At 37.3% G+C, this 20159-nt stretch overlaps 5 protein-coding genes across 5 annotated transcripts; 4 read left to right on the top strand and 1 right to left on the bottom strand.

Annotated features, from left to right (window-relative positions):
* Nucleotides 1-492: 492 nt before the first annotated feature.
* LOC107195114 (glucosylceramidase-like) lies at nucleotides 493-2775 on the top strand. The gene is made up of 7 exons (XM_015584893.1): nucleotides 493-542; nucleotides 627-963; nucleotides 1064-1329; nucleotides 1421-1852; nucleotides 1987-2063; nucleotides 2156-2430; nucleotides 2625-2775. The coding sequence occupies exons 1-7, from the start codon at nucleotides 500-502 to the stop codon at nucleotides 2725-2727; spliced, it is 1533 nt and encodes a 510-aa protein (XP_015440379.1). The 5' UTR covers nucleotides 493-499; the 3' UTR covers nucleotides 2728-2775.
* Nucleotides 2776-4402: 1627 nt separating this feature from the next.
* Nucleotides 4403-7311, top strand: LOC107195097 (glucosylceramidase-like). The gene is made up of 7 exons (XM_015584873.1): nucleotides 4403-4445; nucleotides 5090-5426; nucleotides 5531-5796; nucleotides 5892-6323; nucleotides 6568-6644; nucleotides 6742-7016; nucleotides 7209-7311. The coding sequence occupies exons 1-7, from the start codon at nucleotides 4403-4405 to the stop codon at nucleotides 7309-7311; spliced, it is 1533 nt and encodes a 510-aa protein (XP_015440359.1).
* A 1745-nt stretch (nucleotides 7312-9056) lies between these two features.
* On the top strand, nucleotides 9057-11440 carry LOC107195112 (glucosylceramidase-like). The gene is made up of 7 exons (XM_015584890.1): nucleotides 9057-9114; nucleotides 9208-9541; nucleotides 9778-10046; nucleotides 10182-10544; nucleotides 10735-10808; nucleotides 10888-11165; nucleotides 11252-11440. The coding sequence occupies exons 1-7, from the start codon at nucleotides 9072-9074 to the stop codon at nucleotides 11355-11357; spliced, it is 1467 nt and encodes a 488-aa protein (XP_015440376.1). The 5' UTR covers nucleotides 9057-9071; the 3' UTR covers nucleotides 11358-11440.
* A 1490-nt stretch (nucleotides 11441-12930) lies between these two features.
* On the top strand, nucleotides 12931-14550 carry LOC107195098 (glucosylceramidase-like). The gene is made up of 5 exons (XM_015584874.1): nucleotides 12931-12973; nucleotides 13041-13380; nucleotides 13545-13810; nucleotides 13905-14339; nucleotides 14420-14550. Exons 1-5 carry the CDS (start codon nucleotides 12931-12933, stop codon nucleotides 14548-14550), a joined length of 1215 nt encoding a protein of 404 aa, XP_015440360.1.
* Nucleotides 14551-15230: 680 nt separating this feature from the next.
* LOC107195113 (28S ribosomal protein S30, mitochondrial) lies at nucleotides 15231-17541 on the bottom strand. The gene is made up of 4 exons (XM_015584892.1): nucleotides 16850-17541; nucleotides 16088-16686; nucleotides 15588-15981; nucleotides 15231-15492 (listed from the first exon to the last, which is right to left on the bottom strand). The coding sequence occupies exons 1-4, from the start codon at nucleotides 17302-17304 to the stop codon at nucleotides 15276-15278; spliced, it is 1665 nt and encodes a 554-aa protein (XP_015440378.1). The 5' UTR covers nucleotides 17305-17541; the 3' UTR covers nucleotides 15231-15275.
* Nucleotides 17542-20159: the final 2618 nt, after the last annotated feature.

The following is a 20159-nucleotide window of genomic DNA, read 5'->3' on the forward strand; positions in this document are numbered from 1 at the left end:
ACGTGCTTGGTGTATCACCGAATAAGTAAGACTGAGTTAAAATGTATCTCGAATACTGGACTGAGAACATTGACGCGTTACTTTGACATATAAATCGTGTAAGAGTTTCGAGTCTCAAAAATCACACTCGGGTGAGGTTTCAGGTTTAATAATACTCTTACAAGAATAGCGAGAAACTAAATGACAGTACCGTAAATACTGTACTGCAGATGATTTAACTATTGTCAATTCTTTACACACAAATGAGTATAACGGTTGAGAATCAGCTACTCTGTTGAAATAATCAATAAACCTTATGTATGTATAGTATATATCACTGATACATTACGAATGAAAAGCGTCACTACTCCGAACGGTGCTTAACGACACATGTTGTTTACTATGCGATATCACAAAGTACACAATATGGATCCACATATAAGCTATGTCTTGATACCAATCAATCTGATACGACTAATTGTAAGTTTAATTACAGCTACGACTGATGAGCTGTCGGATTATGTGGAAGGCGCTGCTGGTAATTGGCCTCTTTACAGCTGCAGGTAATGGTAACACAGACAAAATAAGTTACAAATTAATTGACAAATGTAACATTCAAAAATAATAACGTTTTGTGTTACTTGCAGGTCAGGCGAAGGACTGCGTTCCTCGCAGCTTCGGAACCGACAAAATCGTATGCGTTTGCAATGCTACCTATTGCGACGAAACACTCGACAATGACCCGAAAGTGCCGCCAGAAGGGCATTTTTATTGGTATGTCTCAACGAAAACCGGACTACGATTGAGCATGACGGAAGGGCAGTTCAGCGAGAATACACGTCCCCCCTTCGCTACCACCGTGACTTTGACCGTAAATAGCACGAAAAAGTATCAAACGATCTTCGGTTTCGGTGGTGCCTTTACGGATTCTGCTGGCATCCAGATAAGCAAGCTCAGCAAGCCTACTCAGGATCAACTAATTCGGTAATTATATCACAAACAGTAACAGACATCCAACCTACAACTTACATGCATAACCAAAGTACTCAAGGTCACACGAATAAGGAGATTCTATTTATCGTAGAGCGTATTTCCATCCGAAAAGCGGAAGCGGATACACGTTAGGTCGCGTACCAATCGGGGGCACTGATTTTTCAACAAGACCGTACACGTACGACGATGAAGAAAACGACGTATCGCTAGAACACTTTTCACTCGCGAAAGATGATTACGATTATAAGATACCGTACATACGTAAAGCTCTTGAATTTAATCCTGAATTGAAATTGGTCAGCGCCGCCTGGTCACCTCCGACATGGATGAAGACTAACGACAAAATCAATGGATTTGGTAAATATAATACCCACAATAGTACCTCGTTAAGCAAAACGTATTCCCTCTAACCGAAATAATTTTTAACGTTCTTCCGACAATCCGTTAGGTTTCTTGAAAAAGGAATACTATCAACTTTATGCGAATTATATCTTGAAATTCCTGGATGAATATAAAAAGAACGGTATTGATATATGGGCGATTTCAACTGGCAACGAGCCAATAAATGCCTACTTACCTTTCGATCATCTTAACACCCTGGGATGGACGTCCGGAACTGTGGCAAATTGGGTTGCAAAATTCCTTGGTCCCAGTTTGGCCGCATCGGAGCACAATAATACAAAGATTCTAACTCTCGACGACCAAAGGATTTTCTTACCGTGGTTCGTCAAACATGTGTTGTCCAATGAACAGGCGAAAAAATACATCGCGGGCACAGCTGTACATTGGTATACTGACTTCATATCCCCGGCAAAGGTATTGGATGAAACACACGATGCGTTTCCAGACAAATTCATTCTCATGACCGAGGCATGTACAGGTACGCTCGACGAAAATCTTTCTTTAGATTCATGAAAACAGGAACCTTATCCTGTATTCATGCAGGCTCAAATAAATGCGTGCACGCTTGAACAAAATCGACCTCGCAGTAACGCTTTCATTTGGTTTATACAGGAACCCAACTGGACCCCCCACGAGTTGATAAAGGATCGTGGCCTAGAGGAGAAAAGTACTTTTTAAGCATAATAGAAGTACGGTAACACTGCTTTGCTAATCCACCCTTCCGATTATAGAATAATTATCTTGCGCGTAGAACTAAAAGTAAATGATGCTCTTTCCTCAGTACACAAGGCATTGGACGGTCGGATGGATCGATTGGAACATAGCTCTAGACAGCACTGGAGGACCAAATTGGATTAAAAATTTCGTTGACTCGCCCATTATTGTGAACGCAGAAACTGATGAATTTTATAAGCAACCCATGTATCACGCCTTGAAACATTTCAGTAGATTCATTGACCGAGGCTCTAGCAGGATTTTTATCACCGATGACAACAATGTTAAAGCCAACGCTTTCATAACACCGTCGAACGAAATCGTTGTCGTTCTTTACAACAAGTAATGCTTATCACATTCAATTATTACGTATAAAAGACTTTATTGATCGCATTAATTGTCGTTTATTGAAAGTAGAGACTCTCGCATTCTTAGAATCTCTTATGGGTCTCTTATGCTAACGTTTAATCTTTTTAAAAGTTACTTCACTGCATACGCAGATCTTTTCAATTGCACTTTTTATTTTTTTGCCGCAGGAGACGTATATCGACGAACGTGAATATTCAGGATCCAAAGAAGGGTTCTCTTCGCGTGGAATTACCTGCACAATCTATGAATACTATAATTTATAAAAATTAAAACTGTTCATTGCAATGCACCAACAGTTCAATGTGTACAATTTTACTTCGTATAACTTGCAGTATAGATTTCAATAATAAATTCCAATTAGGCAATTGTTCTGTTTCGCTTAATTGAAAATCCACCCCCGATAAGCTTCAACCTTGTTTCGAATGTCAATGGTATGCAGCACTAATATGCGTATAGAATGAAGAAATATATTTATCATTCGTGCAAAAGGGTCGCGCTACAACATTGCAATAGATCGATGCATTGGTAATAAAATCACCCAACTTGGACAATATGTTCCACGTGAAAGCTTTTTAGCATCTAATTAGAACACTTTTGAATCAATTAACGTTTAGTAGAGCATGTTGGTAAAAATATAATTTTTTATAATGTTAATGTCATGGTCTCAAAAATATATATTTGTTGGTAATAATCGTAAATTAATCTAAATCAATTCTGTTGCAAATTATGAATACCTATTTGCTAAGAGTACATATTAATTATAATAATTGTATAAATGTAAAATAGTGTAATTACTTCTCGCATGTCTAAACATATCTAAAACGTAACACAAAAGATGTGTGATCGATATTAGTAATGAATCGTGCTCCCAGCGTCACCGCCTCGTTATCAGGTTTTCCTTTTCTGCTCGAGACAACATTCCATCAACAACTCTCCCTTGTTGCAAAGTCTTTCACATCGAATCGTATCTGTTGTTTGTATACTCAGCTTGTTAATACAGGAGTAATGACTTGGTTTAAATACATCTTTGGTTAATACACCTGTTCCTAACGCTATTTTAACGGGCGCTACCTTAACGTGAGTCTACTGTTATTGTAATTCTATCACTCTATTATAGGTCAGCGGGAACCACGCCCTGCTGCCAGGTTGCAAATAATGAATATTTATTTTTACGTTTACACACTTATTAAGTATATTTAGTATGTAATCTTAACAAATTAATATTCATTATTTACAACAAATTCTAATATATTTACTTGTTGTATCGATTGCATAGACACCGTGATATTACGTGTGGCCTCGTCTTTCAAGATACGTAATTTCGGAAATTCACGATGGGCTAACTTGGGTACATTAAACCAGTCTATACTAGGTCCTGTCTAAGCAACCCAATTTGCATTGACGAACATGTACTTTTTAGGAATTTAGGATCTTATAGAATTACATCAGACTTTAGGGTGTTTGATCGGTTTTGGTCGGCATATTATATCAATCGGTTTAGTTTCGATTCGCTGATACTGATATAAAACTTATTAGAAGACACATCGTATCTATACAAAGTGAAACATAACTATACGTGACGTTCATGTTTTAGTTCGCATCTTTATACTGGTTAATTTATTCTGAACATAGTTAAAAACCTTTTTGTCAGCAAGGCAGCTTTAGCGACCCCTTTACAACCAAAGCTTTCCCGTCACTCAGAATCAGAGGAATTTAAAAGATTCGCCTGGCGTTATTCGTATGATATTCACCACGTCTACAGAATGAGGAAAGGATGAAACTCATTTCAAATACAACGTTAAGCCTTACCGTTAATCATGTACCAAAGTATCAATTATGTTATCCCTGCCCTTGTCTAAAGTAGACAGATATCCGTCTATATATTTTCCATCGGTAAACTGTTGTACAGTTACCGGTGGTGCAGTTAACGAAGGACATTTGGAACATGTGGCTGGCATTTCTTGTTGTTACCTTGTTTGTCGTCAAAAGTAAATTTTATTGTTCTCATTAACCCTTCGACTACGAAATGCGTATACATGTATATACATATATGTATACGCCCTCGCTGATTTATCAATGTCAAAAAATACAAATCACAGAGTCCTTTACCATTTTGTGATCTGAATCTCCATTTTCGAAATATCAGCAGTTAAACAAACTCGCAGGTACGCATAGACACAGTCAAGAAGCGCACGACCCAAGTCATTGGCCTCTGCTTCTTGACTTTTCGTTAACGGCTAAGTCGTGTTCGTTTAACTGCTAATATCTCGAACATAGAGGTTCAGATTACAAAACGGTAAAAAATTTTCAATTTGTATTTGTATTAAGAATATCCGTGTTACGGATTGCCCCATGGTTTTGGGACAACCTGTATACGAAAGGCGTATACATATGTATACATATACGACATCAAAATTTTTCTTACTACAACACATTTACCGTTTTCCTAAACTGATCTAACATAGAATTTAGGTCTTTTTTTTTAACGACTGACGTGCGCATATCGGACCGTATACAATATTGATGATTCCGTGCGAGAGTGCGCCGCAGTGAAAAGATTAAAGTTCTTCTGAATGACTCTCGAGTCATCGATGTAACTTGCTGATGTCACTACAGTTATCGTTGTTCACAGGTAATGCCAACGGTTGCGTTCTTCGCAGCTTCGGAACCGACAAATTCGTATGCGTCTGCAATGCTACCCATTGCGACGAAACACTCGACAATGACCCGAAAGTGCCGCCAGAAGGGAATTTTTATTGGTATGTCTCAACGAAAACCGGACTACGATTGAACATGACAGAAGGGCAGTTCAGTGAGAATAGACGTTCCCCCTTCGCCTCCTCCGTGACTTTGACCGTAAATAGCACGAAAAAATATCAAACGATCTTCGGTTTCGGTGGTGCCTTTACCGATTCTGCTGGCATCCAGATAAGCAAGCTCAGCAAGCCTACTCAGGATCAACTAATTCGGTAATTATATCGCAAACAGTAACAGAGATCCTACCTATGTATAACGTACGTGCATAACCAGAGTACTTAAGGTCACACGAGTAAGGAGATTCTATTTATCGTAGAGCGTATTTCCATCCGAAAAGAGGAAGCGGATACACGTTAGGTCGCGTACCAATCGGCGGCACTGATTTTTCAACGAGACCGTACACGTATGACGATGTAGAAAACGACGTATCGCTAGAACACTTTTCACTCGCGAAAGAAGATTACGATTATAAGATACCGTACATACGTAAAGCTCTTGAATTTAATCCTGAATTGAAATTGTTTGGTGTCCCCTGGACTGCACCGCCATGGATGAGGACTGACGACAAATTCAATGGATGTGGTAAATATAATATATATCTACAATATTACATCGTTAAGTACAACTTGTCCACTCTAACCGAAATTATTTTTAACGTTCTTCCGACAATCCATTAGGTTTCTTGAAAAACGAATACTATCAAGTTTATACGAATTATATCCTGAAATTCCTGAATGAGTATGAAAAGAATGGTCTTGATATGTGGGCGATTTCAACTGGCAACGAGCCAGGAAATGCCATCGATCCTCAAGACCCTGTTAACTCCATGGCATGGACGCCTGGAACTGTGGCAAATTGGGTTGCGAAATTCCTTGGTCCTAGTTTGGCCGCATCGAAGCATAACAATACAATGATTCTAGGTGTTGAGGACCAAAGGGTTTACTTTCCGTGGTACGTCAAAGAGTTGTTTTCTAATGAACAGGCGAAAAAATACATCACGGGCACGACTGTACATTGGTACACCGATGCGATAGCACCGGCAAAGGTATTAGATGAAACCCACGATGCATTTCCAGACAAATTCATTCTCATGACCGAGGCATGTACAGGTATGCTTGGCGAAAATCTTTGTTGCTTCTATAATATCGATATATATTACTTACAAACGAAGCGATGCAACGTGTTTCTAAACTTTGCTTCGTGAGAGAAATATAGGAAGTTTGGTTTGTACGTCGAGTCTACGCTGTCTTTGAAAAGAAACAGAAACTTTATCCTGTATCCATATAAACTCAAACAAATACGTACACACTTGAATAAAATCGATCAAGTAACGCTTTCACTTGATTTATACAGGAACCCCGGATGACCCCCCACGAGTTGACGTAGGATCGTGGCCTCGAGGAGAAAAGTACTTTTTAAGCATAATAGAAGTACGGTAACACTGCCTTGCCTATCCACCCTTCCGATTATAGAATAATTATATTACATTACGCGTACAACTGAAAGTAAATGATACTCTTTCCTCAGTACACAAGGCATTGGACTGTCGGATGGATCGATTGGAACATAGCTCTAGACAAAACTGGAGGACCAAACTGGATTAATAATGCTGTTGACTCGCCCATTATTGTGAACGCAGAAACTGATGAGTTTTATAAGCAACCCATGTATCACGCCTTGAAACATTTCGGTAGATTCATTCACCGAGGCTCTACCAGGATTTGTATCACCGATGACAACGATATTAAAGCCAACGCTTTCATAACACCGTCGAACGAAATCGTTGTCGTTCTTTACAACAAGTAATGCTTATCACATTCAATTACTACGTATAAAAGACTTTATTGATCGCATTAATTGTCGCTTATTGAAAGTAGAGGCTCTCGCATTCTTAGAATCTCTTATGGGTCTCTTATGCTAATATTTAATCTTTTTAAAAGTTACTTCACTGCATACGCAGATCTTTTCAATTGCACTTTATTTTTTTGCCGCAGGAGGAATATATCGACGAATGTGATAATCCAGGATTTGAAGAAGGGTTCTTTTCACGTGGAATTACCTGCACAATCTATGAATACTATACTTTATAAAAACTGAGAATGTTCCTCGCGATGTGGGGATAATATCTATACTAGAATAGTCTAGTATAGATTTTAATAATAAATCCTAATTACGCAATTCCTTCGTTTCGCTTAATTAAAAGGCAACCGCAGATAAACCTGCAATCGAACACCTTATTTTGGATTTCAATTGTTTAGGAATGGATAATAAATGTAAGAAAGAATAAGTGCAACAACTTTCAAGAGGTCGTCGCTCGAGTCACCAGATATAGGCACGTATCGTGTGCGTGAACGTTAAATGCTTTGTTTGGATCGAGAGCTGACAAACAGATCGTGAAAGAACAAATGACCAATGGTCCGTTAACTAGGTCGATAAGGCCCGCTACACACTTTCGTTTTTTGCAATGTGCTTGAAAATTTGAATTGAATTAAATGAAAATTTTGCGGTGAAATAACGGACGTGTGCTTTGATCGATATACGACAGTGTCCTTAACGACCGCATATGCGATTGCGACGAACGTACGATCTCCGAGGAGTTAACTAAGAAGTGAGATAATTTTTCTTCTTTGAAAAATCACTGTAGCGTCAATTTTTAACATTAAAAGTAGAAATTTGGACGAAGTCTGGATGAAGAGTTGAATTAGCTATTCATTAATTTTCGAATTAATCCATTTAGAGACTTTTCGGATAAAGATCAACAAAATTTCGGTATGCGAATGAGGCAACGCGCAAGAGTGGAATGGGGAATGCTCGCCGTGTGAACGAGCTCGAGACCCTGAAATTGACCTTGCGCATTATATCTGGTGGAATTGTAAAAACTTAGGATTTCTCTGAAATACATGAACGTAGAGCGATGATTTTTTTAAATTTGGAATACCTCGACAAAGTATTAACAAATAACGTGACCAAATTTGTAGAAAAAGTTAACGTAAACCCGAAATGTTTACTTTTTTGATTTTTTATGTTTTTAATTTATGTATTTGGTTTATTAAGCATATATGCTGCTTAGATAGTTTAAATTCTTTTGCAACTTAACATGTGGATCGATTTTAACGTACTATATCTCACTTTATAAGTATTTCTAATACCTACATTTTCTATTTGACCTTTTTTTCTCGAAAATCATTACGTTTTCTTCTGCACGTGAAAAACGTGTTTTTCGAACCTTTTCGAATTTTGTTAACAATGTTCCCCGACAATTCACGAGTCTCAACGTATACATTTCATTTCTAATGACCTTGCGAACAATTTCACGTAAACACATTACTAATTAGAGTTACTTTTTAAAATGGGGGTTTTGAAGTCTAATTCAACTGGACTATAGAATTTAAATCGTCATCAGAGAATATGTACATATAATCACATCAGAAGTTGGAGTATTTGATCGGTTTTGGTCGGTAAATTGTATCGTCGACGTATCAATCGGTTTAGTTTCGATACGCTAATTCTGATATAACACTCGTTAGAAGACGCGTCGTATCTACGCACAACGAAACATAACTATACGTGACGTTCATGTTCTAGTTTGCATCTTTATACCAATTAATTCATTATCAATATGGTGACAAAGCCTTTTTCCTAGCAAGGCAGCTTTAGCGTCCCCTTTACAACCAAGGTTTTTCCGAATGGGTAAAGGATGAAACTAATTTCAAATGCAATGGAAGCCTTATCAACAATCATGTATGAATTATGTAGTCCTACTATCGACCAAAGTACACAGATATCCGTCTATATAACTTCCTCCGGTAAACTGGTTGCACAGTTAACGAACGGTACCAACGAAGAACTTTTGGAACATGTGGCGGGCATTTCTTGTTGTAACCTTGTTTGTCATCGAAAGTAAATTTGAATGTTCTCATTACAATTCTTCTGAATGACTCTCGAGTCATGGACGTACCTTGCAGATGTCATAAAAGTTGTCGTTGTTCACAGGCAATGCCAACGATTGCGTACCTCGTAGTTTAGGACCCGACAGAATCGTATGCGTTTGTAACGCAACGTACTGCGATGGTTTACCGGAAAATCATTCCGAAGTCCCTACAGATGGGTCTTCAAACTGGTATATTTCAAACAAAGAGGGGTTCAGACTGAAGAGGGCAACGGTAGAGTTTCAAAATTATAAAGAGAATCCGGCATGCAATATAACCATAGTCGTCAACAGTACTAAAAAGTATCAACAGATTCTTGGCTTTGGAGGCGCCTTTACCGATTCTACTGGTATAAACATAAAGAAGCTCAGCCCGGGTGCTCAAGAGAATTTGATGAGGTAATCGATAGTATTCTAGAGTAAGAATCGTTACGTTTCAACAACGTGATTGTCGTATGTACCAAATATCTCAAAGATATTCCGAATCAGCTGATTAACAATAATAAGTTTCATGACACAGCGCAACGATTCCGATGTGTTTATGTAAAATTTCTACAGAACATAATCATTTTTAAGTTTACAATATCTTAGTTTACATAAAATAATGCTTAGTTAAGGGATTGTCATACTTACAGGACGTATTACGATCCAAAGACAGGAAGTGGGTATACTTTGGGTCGGATACCAATCGGAGGAACTGATTTCTCAACGAGACCTTACACGTACGACGACACTTCGAACGACACTTCATTAGAACACTTCGCACTCGCGCCAGAGGATTACCAATATAAAATACCTTTCGTGAAGAAAGCTCTCGAATTAAATCCTTCCGTAAAATTGTTCAGTGCTGCTTGGTCAGCTCCAGCGTGGATGAAAACGGACAACAAACTCAACGGATTTGGTGGTAAATCTGTATTAAAGTGCGGTATCCAATGATCAGACCAACTCACGATCAGTTGCAATACATTCCACACAATCATTTAGTGGCACCAAGTCCTTCTGTAGGCAAAAATTCTTGTAATGTTTAATGTTTGATTAGGTTTCTTGAAAAAGCAATACTACCAACTCTATTGCGATTATCTGTTGAAATTTTTGGATGCATATAAGAAGTACGGTCTCAAGATTTGGGCTGTTTCGACGGGTAACGAACCAGCCGATGCTTTAGTACCGTTTGACCCCCTGAACAATATGGGATGGTCTCCTGAGAGTATGGCCATATTCATTGCTGACTACTTGGGACCAACTCTAGCCAAATCGGACCATAAAGATACAATAATTTTGGCATTGGATGATCAAAGAATTTATATACCGTGGTATATATACTTAGTGTTTTTAAATGAAAAGGCAAGGGAGTACACAGCAGGAGCGGATAAATTTCTCCTGATGACAGAAGCATGCATAGGTAAGCGTTTCGAGAGATGAATCTTCATAACTCACACTCACGTACATTTAAGTTTGTAGTAAACAGCCATAATTCGATTGATTCGTTAAAGTTTTGTTATTTTTTCGGGAGTAAGTTTCGATTGAACACTTATACTTTTCACCGCATTTCTTATCGATTTCAATAACAAAAACGATGTACATTCGTACAGGTAGCCAAAGTTTGATAAAGGTTGATCCAGGGTCGTGGGAGCGAGGAGAAATATATATGCTGAGCATAATAGAAGTAAATTAAATTACCTTGTTTACCTTCGCGACAATATTAAATAAACAATCGCTAATAAAAAAAAATACTTTAATTTAAGTATATGAACAACTGGTATGTCGGATGGAACGACTGGAATCTAGCTCTTGACCTAAAAGGTGGACCAACTTGGATTGGGAATAACGTTGATTCACCTATTCTTGTCAATGCGGACACGGATGAATTTTACAAGCAACCTATGTATTATGCTCTCAATCATGTCAGTGGATTCGTGGATACGGGTTCTTACCGCGTTGACATCGGCGGTACCACCGACTCTATCCACGGCGTAGCATTCGTCGCACCTTCGAATAAGACTACTATCGTGCTGTACAACAAGTATGTAGGATTTATTACGTGGAGATGTTTATATTACAGTATCCCGTTAATTTCTCTCGCGATTAAAATTTCATCTTTCATTACAGAGATAAGGTTGCACATAAAGTGCTTTTGAGGGACGTACAGAAGGATAACAAAGATACCCTTAGCCTGGAATTGTCCCCGCAATCGATGAACACCTTCGTATACTGACTATAAAATACCCATGTATTATATAATCCACGAAGCTATAACGTCACCTGTAACAATAAATCAGACGTGTGCAGCAAGTAAAACCGGGTACGTTTGTTTTTCTAAAATAAAAACTACGAGATCCAGCCGACGTATGGCGTATGGTGTTAGACTCGGGTGGACCTCACTACATTATGAGATCAACCATAGAGCAAAGTACGTCGTCGTAATTTTACATTTAGAGGAATTGAAAAATTTCGACTAGAAACGTTTCAATGTTGTACTGGTGAATTGGCTTTGTTATTCCACTTACATTTGAAGAATCTGTGACGGTAAGTGCCGAATTATATTCTACAGTCTTTGCGCAGTATTTTGACGTTTTACCCGTCATTTTATCGCATGCTGAAATGTAAATATGTAATGTTTAGTAAATTACCTCATGTGGGGCACAACCGGGTACCCGGCTTTACCCCATACTTACTATATACAACATAAATGTCTTTTAGTCGTTATTATTTTTTACTATCGTTAAAAGAAAATTTTGTATTCTTTTGTTCATCATGTTTATAATAATATGAGGTGATCGGTAAATCATAATACAATATACTTCGTCTTGGAATATCCGAAAGTTCTTTCATGCCCATGGGATCAAGCAGAAAGATATTCCTTCATTTCTCTCCAAGCATAAAAACTTTCTGCAGATAAAAGTGTTTGCCAAAGCAATTCGTAGTTTGCTATAACAAGGCATTCACGACACAATTTTTTACCTTTGTTGCATAATACAAGAACATGTGTGTATAAACAACCGCTATCGAGAACCCTGGTCGGGCATGATTCACAAAGCTTAAATTCGTAATATTAAACACGGAGTCAATTTAGTTATCAACAGATAGAGATCCGAAGAAACATTTACAAATAGGTATACATATGTAATTATTTCTTCGCGTGTTCAAGCACAGTGCAGTACATCCGCAAATATTTAAACGAGTTCGAAAACTTGGCAAACGAACATGTTTCCTGTTGACCATTATGAACACTTGTTATGAATATACAACCAGAAACGTATAACACTTTAGTCGTCATATATTTACTGTAATTTACTAGGAGTTATCTTGACAAGTATGAATCAACCATTTATAGGCCTCTGTCATTACATAAATCTATACTTTTACACAATACAGTGTGTGTGTGTGTGTGTGTGTGTGTGTGCGTGTGCGTGTGCGTGTGCGTGTGCGTGTGCGTGTGCGTGTGCGTGTGCGTGTGCGTGTGCGTGTGCGTGTGCGTGTGAACCTTTTTAAACACGTAGTTCATTATGACATTTACTTTATAAACATTTGAACTAAAATATCCGTTTGAAGAATCTCAATCGAAAACAATGGAATTAGTCTTGAAATGTAAACGGTAATCTAACAATATGTTAGACACAAGTTAAACATTTTGCACTTGACACGATCGTGACATAGTAGATATCTGTGATAAAAGTGACAACGAACCGTCGAAATACCCTTGCCTCATTCTAAAACTCACGTTGTCGGAGCTATATAACAAGTTAGCCATCGAATCGATTCAACTTTGAACACCGAACGTTTCAAGCATGTGGATACCGTTCCTTGTTGTTGCCTTTTTTCTCGGCAAAGGTAAATAATTCTGTTCCATCTGCGTATACAAAATCTACATGTTCTACAGCAACTTTGTGAATTATAGGTAACACGAAAGAGTGCGCACCTTATTTTGTCGGTAACGACTTAGTCGCTTGCATTTGTAATTCAACTTATTGCGATGATACGCCGAACGACAATCAACCCAAACTTCCGGAAAGTGGAACTTTCTACTGGTATGTAACAAACAAGGAGGGACTCAGGATGAAAATGTCGACAGCGAAGTTCAGTGGACGTGATTCTCACGATTCATCTTCCAATGTAACCTTAGTCATAAACAGAAAGAAGACATATCAAAGAATTATTGGATTTGGCGGTGCTTTTACCGATGCTACCGGTATAAACCTAAGGAATCTCAGTACGGCTACGCAAGATCAATTGATACGGTAACCACTGATATCTCCAATAAAACATAATACAGATGAAATTATTATAAAACAGTGCTTTACAAGTGACACAGATTTCCACAAGCACGAACATTTAATAATTATCCGTACTATGTTCCATTCGGATATAGTTGAGACGTTTATCCAGACCTTATTATTTACAGCGCATATTACGATCCAAAAGTAGGAAGTGGGTACAACATTGCTCGAATCCCAATTGGTGCTACCGATGCCTCGACAGGACCCTACTCGTACGATGATATTGTCGGGGACACGTCACTGAAACATTTTGCCCTCACGCAAGAGGATCATGATTACAAAATACCATACTTAACTAAGGCTCTTAAACTGAATCCTACAATAAAATTTTTCGGCAGTGCGTGGTCAGCGCCTGGCTGGATGAAAACCTCGGAAAAGTATGATCGTTTTGGTAAGTCCAGTTGCAAAATCCTGCAAAGAATAAGAATATTTTTATTTCTGTAACATATAGATCACAGTGTTACAGTTGTTAAAATGATGATTAGGTTATTTGAAGGATCAATACTACCAGGTTTATGCAAACTATTTGGCAAAGTTTGCGGAAGAATATCAGAAACACGGTCTAGATATGTGGGCGATTACAACAGACAACGAACCATCGTTGCATTACAGAGTCAATGCAACGATTATGTGTACTATGGGATGGATTCCTGAAGACCTAAGCCGCTGGGTTGCTAACAATTTAGGACCGGCTTTAGAATCGTCGACAAGCAAGGGCACACGGGTCTTGGCTCTCGATGACAATACAGATTTATTGCCAGGATTTATCAATCCATTGTTTAAGAACCAAAATGCATCGAGGTACACTATTGGAACAGCCATACATTGGTACGCCGATGACAAAACTTCTATAACTGTGCTAGATGACACCCACGATAAATTCCCTGATAAAATCATAATCATGACCGAAACATCCGGGGGTGAGTCTGAATTATACGTACGTATACTGGACGTTAATTCCTTTAACAAGTTTGACTTTTTTCATTTTATACGTATCTAGGTCCGCCATATTGGGGAACACCGAACGTCGCGTCGAAAATATGGAATCTCGGAGAAAAGTATATGCTAAGCATGATCAAGGTAAACGACTTTCCTTACCGCAATAACATAAACTGCGAAAAATCATTTTAACCTGATCTAAAGATCTACATCATCATTTTCTCTGGCGGACATATTCCGCTTTTAGCATTTCAATCACTGGACGGTCGGATGGGTAGACTGGAATTTAGTAGTTGACAAAGCAGGTGGTCCAAACTGGCTTAATGTCCTCCTCAATGCAGCTATTATTGCGAATCCAGAGAAGGATGAATTTTATAAACTGTCTATGTATTATGCCATTAAACATTTCAGTAGTTTCGTTGAAAGAAATTCTACTAGAATTGATATTACCGATACAGAAACGATCAAGGCTACGGCTTTTATAACACCTTCGAAGGAGGTTGTCGTTGTACTTTACAACAAGTAAGACAACACACTTTTATTATTTTGTTTAGAAGAGATCTCGTGCTTTCAACGCTGTACAATTGACATGTATAAAGCCCTTTGTTCAAAAAACTTACTTTAATTAATCGTTTGCTCCGTGTTCCAGAGAATCGACTCCAAACACCGTGACTCTACAGGATGCATATAAAGGTACAATTCAACTGAAGTTATCGCCGCGTTCTATGAACACGATCACGTATAAATTATAATTATACTTTGTATATAGTCTCATTGTCATTTACATTTGCACGTAACAGAATCTATGTATCAATAAATATCTATGACTCGATATACCTATTAATTCAATGCCCAGTCAGGGGGAGGAAATGAACTAACTGTATTTTACTATTTTATTTTTACATCAACTAGATAATTTATGCGTCAGGATAATACGTTTTCGCCCGTCGCCCTATATGTCTTTTTTTCGGATTTTCTCTAAGACATCTTGGTATATAAGCTGGTGAATGAAAGTTGAGTCTTCGTTTCGATGGCTTGAAACCGAACTCCCATGGATCGCGTTTCTTATCCATGGGTCGGGTTTTATGATGAATCTTATAAATCCATTGCCAATCAGCTACTTCTGGCAGTGGGCTATGAAACAAAAAAACAATTGATTAATTTTACATAATGATAGATAAAAATCTTTCACTCGATTTTTCTAACTGTTTATGTAATTGTTTACGTACATATTTCTCGGCCTGTTAGACATAAGATGTTTGAAATGTTGTTCTAGCCAAGTTCTCCGCTCGTCATCCGGAATATCAGCAATGTGTTTTACAGATTCTCCTAAATAAGGCTTCAGATTTACTCCCATCCTTTCTTCTGGCTTGTTAATATAAAATTTTATCAATGTTTTTAAAACATCTTCGTTGAAGCCATGAATTTTCTCATTCTCCACTGCATCAAACAGTTTTTTGGGTTCTGTTATCCAGCATACATTACACATAGGATTCACATCTGCATGTTCTGAATGTAATAATGTTGTATTCAGTTGGTAAGAACAGAATGACAATGACTGTCCATCTGTTATAACAGTTTGTGTTACTAATGGATATGTAATATCATTGAATGTAGAAAAACCTAAAATCATCAAGACATAAGAAGAATGTGTCTGTTATTTTTTTTGGCAATCAAATGTATTCGTCTGTCCAATAAAATATCAAATTTAACAAATATGTTATTATACCTTGATAACAAGCCTGAGACAACAGCCAACTGTAAGAAGCAAATATAGCTTGCACTGTAAGTGCATCTTGCTCATCATTATAAGCCTTATTTCTGTGTAGTAAATGAGCAGAATTCTGATAAGATAATAAACCAAATTCTGCTGGATCACCAGGCCAGAAACCAGGTATATTGGTGCCATGATAATGCAACAATTTATACCCCAGTACTCTAGGATCTAACTTGAATTTGGGAATATTGCAATCTATATTTGCAAATTCACTTAAAGGAATAATTTCTTTCAAAGGAATTCTGTGCCTTAATTGCAATATTGGAGAACCAAAATACTGAACTGGCAAATCGACTGGATTATCTACTATATCTTTAGTGAATTTAGAACCTGCTCTCATTTTCCTTAGTATTTCGGGAGGATCTATACCACCTATGAACCAAAATGCTTCTTTTCTTGGTTCAAAATCTACTTCAACTTCCATTAAATGTGGAAACAACGAAGCTAGGGTACTTAATATTATTCTATTAATTTGATAAGCAACTGATTTAGCAATAAGATTGTGCATCTCCTTCTCACTATTTATTGTCTTTGTTATTTCATGTTTCCTCCTATAATACAGATCATACATAACTCACATGACACAGCAATAGTTTCTATAAATTAATAACAATGGAATTAAATGTCATAATATACTACAATGGATTCATTCCTTTTTTATAAATACAATGTAAAACTTCAACTACAGATAATGATTTAAAATTCTATACTCACAATCTGCTACAATGTTCAAAAATAATAGCATCCTCTATGGGCTTTTTCAAGCTTTGGACTATAGCGTCTAATTGTTCAGATATAATTAAGTTATCATAGAAATCAGGTAATTTATGTTCATTCATAACATGAGTTCTTGTAATATATTGTGCGTGATGTAATGCATTATATGGAATGGATTCTTCTGTCAAATGTAAACATCGCCATCCGTAATAACGTGGCATATTAATACCAAACAGCTTTTCTTCCACAGTTTCTAATTTTTTAATTTTATTATGCCATTCCTCCTTTTGTCTTCTCCGTACAGCACTGTTAGAAACATCTAATATTGGCGAATAAATTGGTCCTTCTGTTTCATTAGATTTAGCACTCACTGGTATGGCATACTTCCGTATGGTGCCTTTTATATCAACGACGGCATAATTAAATACACGCTTTCGTATGTTGGTAAACATTATTAAAAATTTATGAAAAAAGGATTCAAATGAACATTTGTTTTCACTGTTAAGGTTATAATCAAAAACGTGATGATAGTACGCTTGGTCCTTCCACAACTATTATATTCTATTTACATCACTTGTGTTTAGTTTTATATAAGAATTTATTAAAAATTATGATTGAAACTTATAATTGCGTGAATCAACTTTATACATCACTCGCGTAAACATTCGTAAATATGCATCTGTGTGCAACCATAATCAACCATAATATAGAATGGACCTAACATCACCTAACGCACCGCCCATAACATCTTACGGAACTTTGTGACCATTGTGACTTTGTATCACGTGTTCTGAAATACCGATCGTGCAAACAGTCAGAGATTTTTTGCTGCCCTCTACATTATGAGAACGGTGAATTCGCGAATTACAGTAGAAGCCCAATAATTGAGCGTCCGTTAATTGATCACTAGGAACGCCCCTCACTCCAACGCATCTCGAGATAAGTTGAAAATTTGAACAGAAATATAGCCACATTCCTTCAAATTTCCTCTACAAAATACGAATCTTCGAGCATGATTTTTTTTATCAGTTATGCCTCGTCTGTGGTGGTGCGAACAGATTATATACAGAACAAGAAATTCTTGCCACTTGCATCTAGCCAGTAAAGAAACTAACAATAAGAATCAATTGATCAAAATGAGCAAAAGCTCGCAACCAATTGGCTCATATTATTTGCTATATAGTTCGCCAACTTGTAGATGATTATAGTTGCCAATTATATACCAAATAATAATGATTGCCCAGGTCTCACCACGTGGAGGTTGCTGCGAATGGAGACCCAAGGAGAATAGATGGAATCACATGCGTTCCACACCTATCCCCCTTTCACAAATTTTATATCATACGCACACTATTCACACTCAACAGCATAAACTCAATTCAACGCAGAAACTCACATGGACGTAGCCAGGAGGGGCACACGCCCCCCCCCCAACCCACCTGAACGAAAAAAAATTACATTGCTTCAATCTGACTGATAATCTGGCTATGCTCATGGAAAGTAATGTTCAAACAATGCAGTTATTTTTTACACCCGTTCGGCTTTATAACAATCCTCGGTTGATGAGAAACCTTCATATACCTACTGATCTTTGTTTTATGTTTTATGTCACTTTGACGCAAAAATCTACCCGTCGCGAAACGCCTTCTTGTACATGTCTGTCATGTCTCATACATCAGTTAAAATACACTACTTAATTTTTATTTCTGTCGTCGAGTAATGTGGTAGTACGCATTTGTGATATAATTTAGTACAAATTGAAAATGTACAATTCTAGATATAGTATTAAAAATATCAATGAAGACAAACATTAATCTTAAATTACTTCACAGTAACCTGGTATATTATATACTGTATTCAAATATTAAATAAATTTACGTTATAGTAATTTCGTTATTTATGTACAAATGACGGTATAACTGTTGAAAATAATAATTAACACACTAATAGGTGAAATAAAATTTTATTAACATACTAACTATCATAAAAATTAATTCTAATACCAAAGTTGTCCAAATGCTGCCCACGAGCTACAACCAATTACAGGTTTCCCCTCGTAGATATCCCCGACTACCGACCTAAGATTGACTCAAGCGAGTCAATCCAAGTCCCATAGTGAAGGTATCTCCGGAGGGGAAGAATGCTGCGCATAAGTAGTAGATGGACAACTCTGGGCCTGTCCTTTTTAATGGACAGAATACAAATACTCATTGCTTCTGAGTATATACGTCTACCATACAAATATGTTCGTGGAACACAATACATGCTGGTGAAACACAGTAGTACCTTCCCTGCATTTGACGCTCACACTCCATGAAAGTGGTCGTGAGTACACGCCAGTACGTCTCGATACTCTACCCGTGTACGTAACCGTATGCGTTCTTTGCCAGTGGCAACGAAAACACCGGCCATGGTAACTGGAAATCGCAATGCACTTTTCAATGGTCATACATGCACAACGTGTTAAATTGTTCCATAACACGCGGTTTTTCACTAGGGCGTGCATATCGATGCACAGGTGACATAACTTAATACGTCTTCTTTTTATGCACCGATACTTTATTGCGATTCCCAGTACACGTGTTCCACTATTTCATGGAACTTGCAAATACGAATGATACCTTTGTGTCTCGCGACACTGGTTCCGGGATTGAAACGTACTGTCGCGTCTCGTGGTATTGCGCTAACTGCTATAACATGCCTATCCAGGAAGGCACCACCACGTAATCCTCTCTATCATAAACATACCGGTGTGGTTTCTGTTTTTTCTACATTATATTCGAATCTACCGACGATATTTATTTGCACACATTAATGATATGAATATTATTTTTTTTATCAGCTGACCGTTATTTGTAGGCCATTGCGAATTTATTGTATTTTCTATATTATGTAATTCTCTTTATGTAGAACTATTTCATGCTATATTCATAAACGGAAATGAGTATACAATGTACTGAAGTGACTACAATGAAATTATTATACGCATCATCTTCAAATTACTGCATTTTTTAGTGAAATGAATAATGTACTACCACGACATATACTCAATTAATAAAAAAATAACAATTATTTAAATAATAGATTGCCCTATCTTGAAATGTCAAGATTTCATGTTAAATTGCATCACTAAAAAAAATGCAAAATATCCAATGTGGTTTCGTCTGCATCATATCAAACATTGAATATGTAACTCATAAATATACTTTAAATACAAAATATTTATGAATTATATTACTAATAATAAGCGCGGCGTACAAGAAGACCCTAACCTAACTAAGAAAAATAACAGATCAAATACTACTCG

This window comes from Dufourea novaeangliae, unplaced genomic scaffold (assembly GCF_001272555.1).
Source record: "Dufourea novaeangliae isolate 0120121106 unplaced genomic scaffold, ASM127255v1 scaffold49, whole genome shotgun sequence".
Classification (NCBI taxonomy): domain Eukaryota; kingdom Metazoa; phylum Arthropoda; class Insecta; order Hymenoptera; family Halictidae; genus Dufourea; species Dufourea novaeangliae.

Bases quoted from the DNA above. Each gene is read 5' to 3' on its own strand.
- LOC107195114 (XM_015584893.1), top strand. From the start codon at position 500: ATGTGGAAGGCGCTGCTGGTAATTGGCCTCTTTACAGCTGCAG. The intron at 964-1,063 runs GTAATTATATCA...TATTTATCGTAG, and splicing joins ACTCAGGATCAACTAATTCG to AGCGTATTTCCATCCGAAAA. The intron at 1,853-1,986 runs GTACGCTCGACG...TGGTTTATACAG, and splicing joins CATGACCGAGGCATGTACAG to GAACCCAACTGGACCCCCCA.
- LOC107195097 (XM_015584873.1), top strand. From the start codon at position 4,403: ATGTGGCTGGCATTTCTTGTTGTTACCTTGTTTGTCGTCAAAA. The intron at 6,645-6,741 runs GTACGGTAACAC...CTCTTTCCTCAG, and splicing joins ACTTTTTAAGCATAATAGAA to TACACAAGGCATTGGACTGT. The intron at 7,017-7,208 runs GTAATGCTTATC...TTTTTGCCGCAG, and splicing joins GTTGTCGTTCTTTACAACAA to GAGGAATATATCGACGAATG.
- LOC107195112 (XM_015584890.1), top strand. From the start codon at position 9,072: ATGTGGCGGGCATTTCTTGTTGTAACCTTGTTTGTCATCGAAA. The intron at 9,115-9,207 runs GTAAATTTGAAT...CGTTGTTCACAG, and splicing joins AACCTTGTTTGTCATCGAAA to GCAATGCCAACGATTGCGTA. The intron at 9,542-9,777 runs GTAATCGATAGT...TCATACTTACAG, and splicing joins GCTCAAGAGAATTTGATGAG to GACGTATTACGATCCAAAGA.
- LOC107195098 (XM_015584874.1), top strand. From the start codon at position 12,931: ATGTGGATACCGTTCCTTGTTGTTGCCTTTTTTCTCGGCAAAG. The intron at 13,381-13,544 runs GTAACCACTGAT...TATTATTTACAG, and splicing joins ACGCAAGATCAATTGATACG to CGCATATTACGATCCAAAAG. The intron at 14,340-14,419 runs GTGAGTCTGAAT...ATACGTATCTAG, and splicing joins CATGACCGAAACATCCGGGG to GTCCGCCATATTGGGGAACA.
- LOC107195113 (XM_015584892.1), bottom strand. From the start codon at position 17,304: ATGTTTACCAACATACGAAAGCGTGTATTTAATTATGCCGTCGTTGAT. The intron at 15,982-16,087 runs GTATAATAACAT...TGATGATTTTAG, and splicing joins GTCTCAGGCTTGTTATCAAG to GTTTTTCTACATTCAATGAT. The intron at 15,493-15,587 runs GTACGTAAACAA...TTTGTTTCATAG, and splicing joins TCTAACAGGCCGAGAAATAT to CCCACTGCCAGAAGTAGCTG.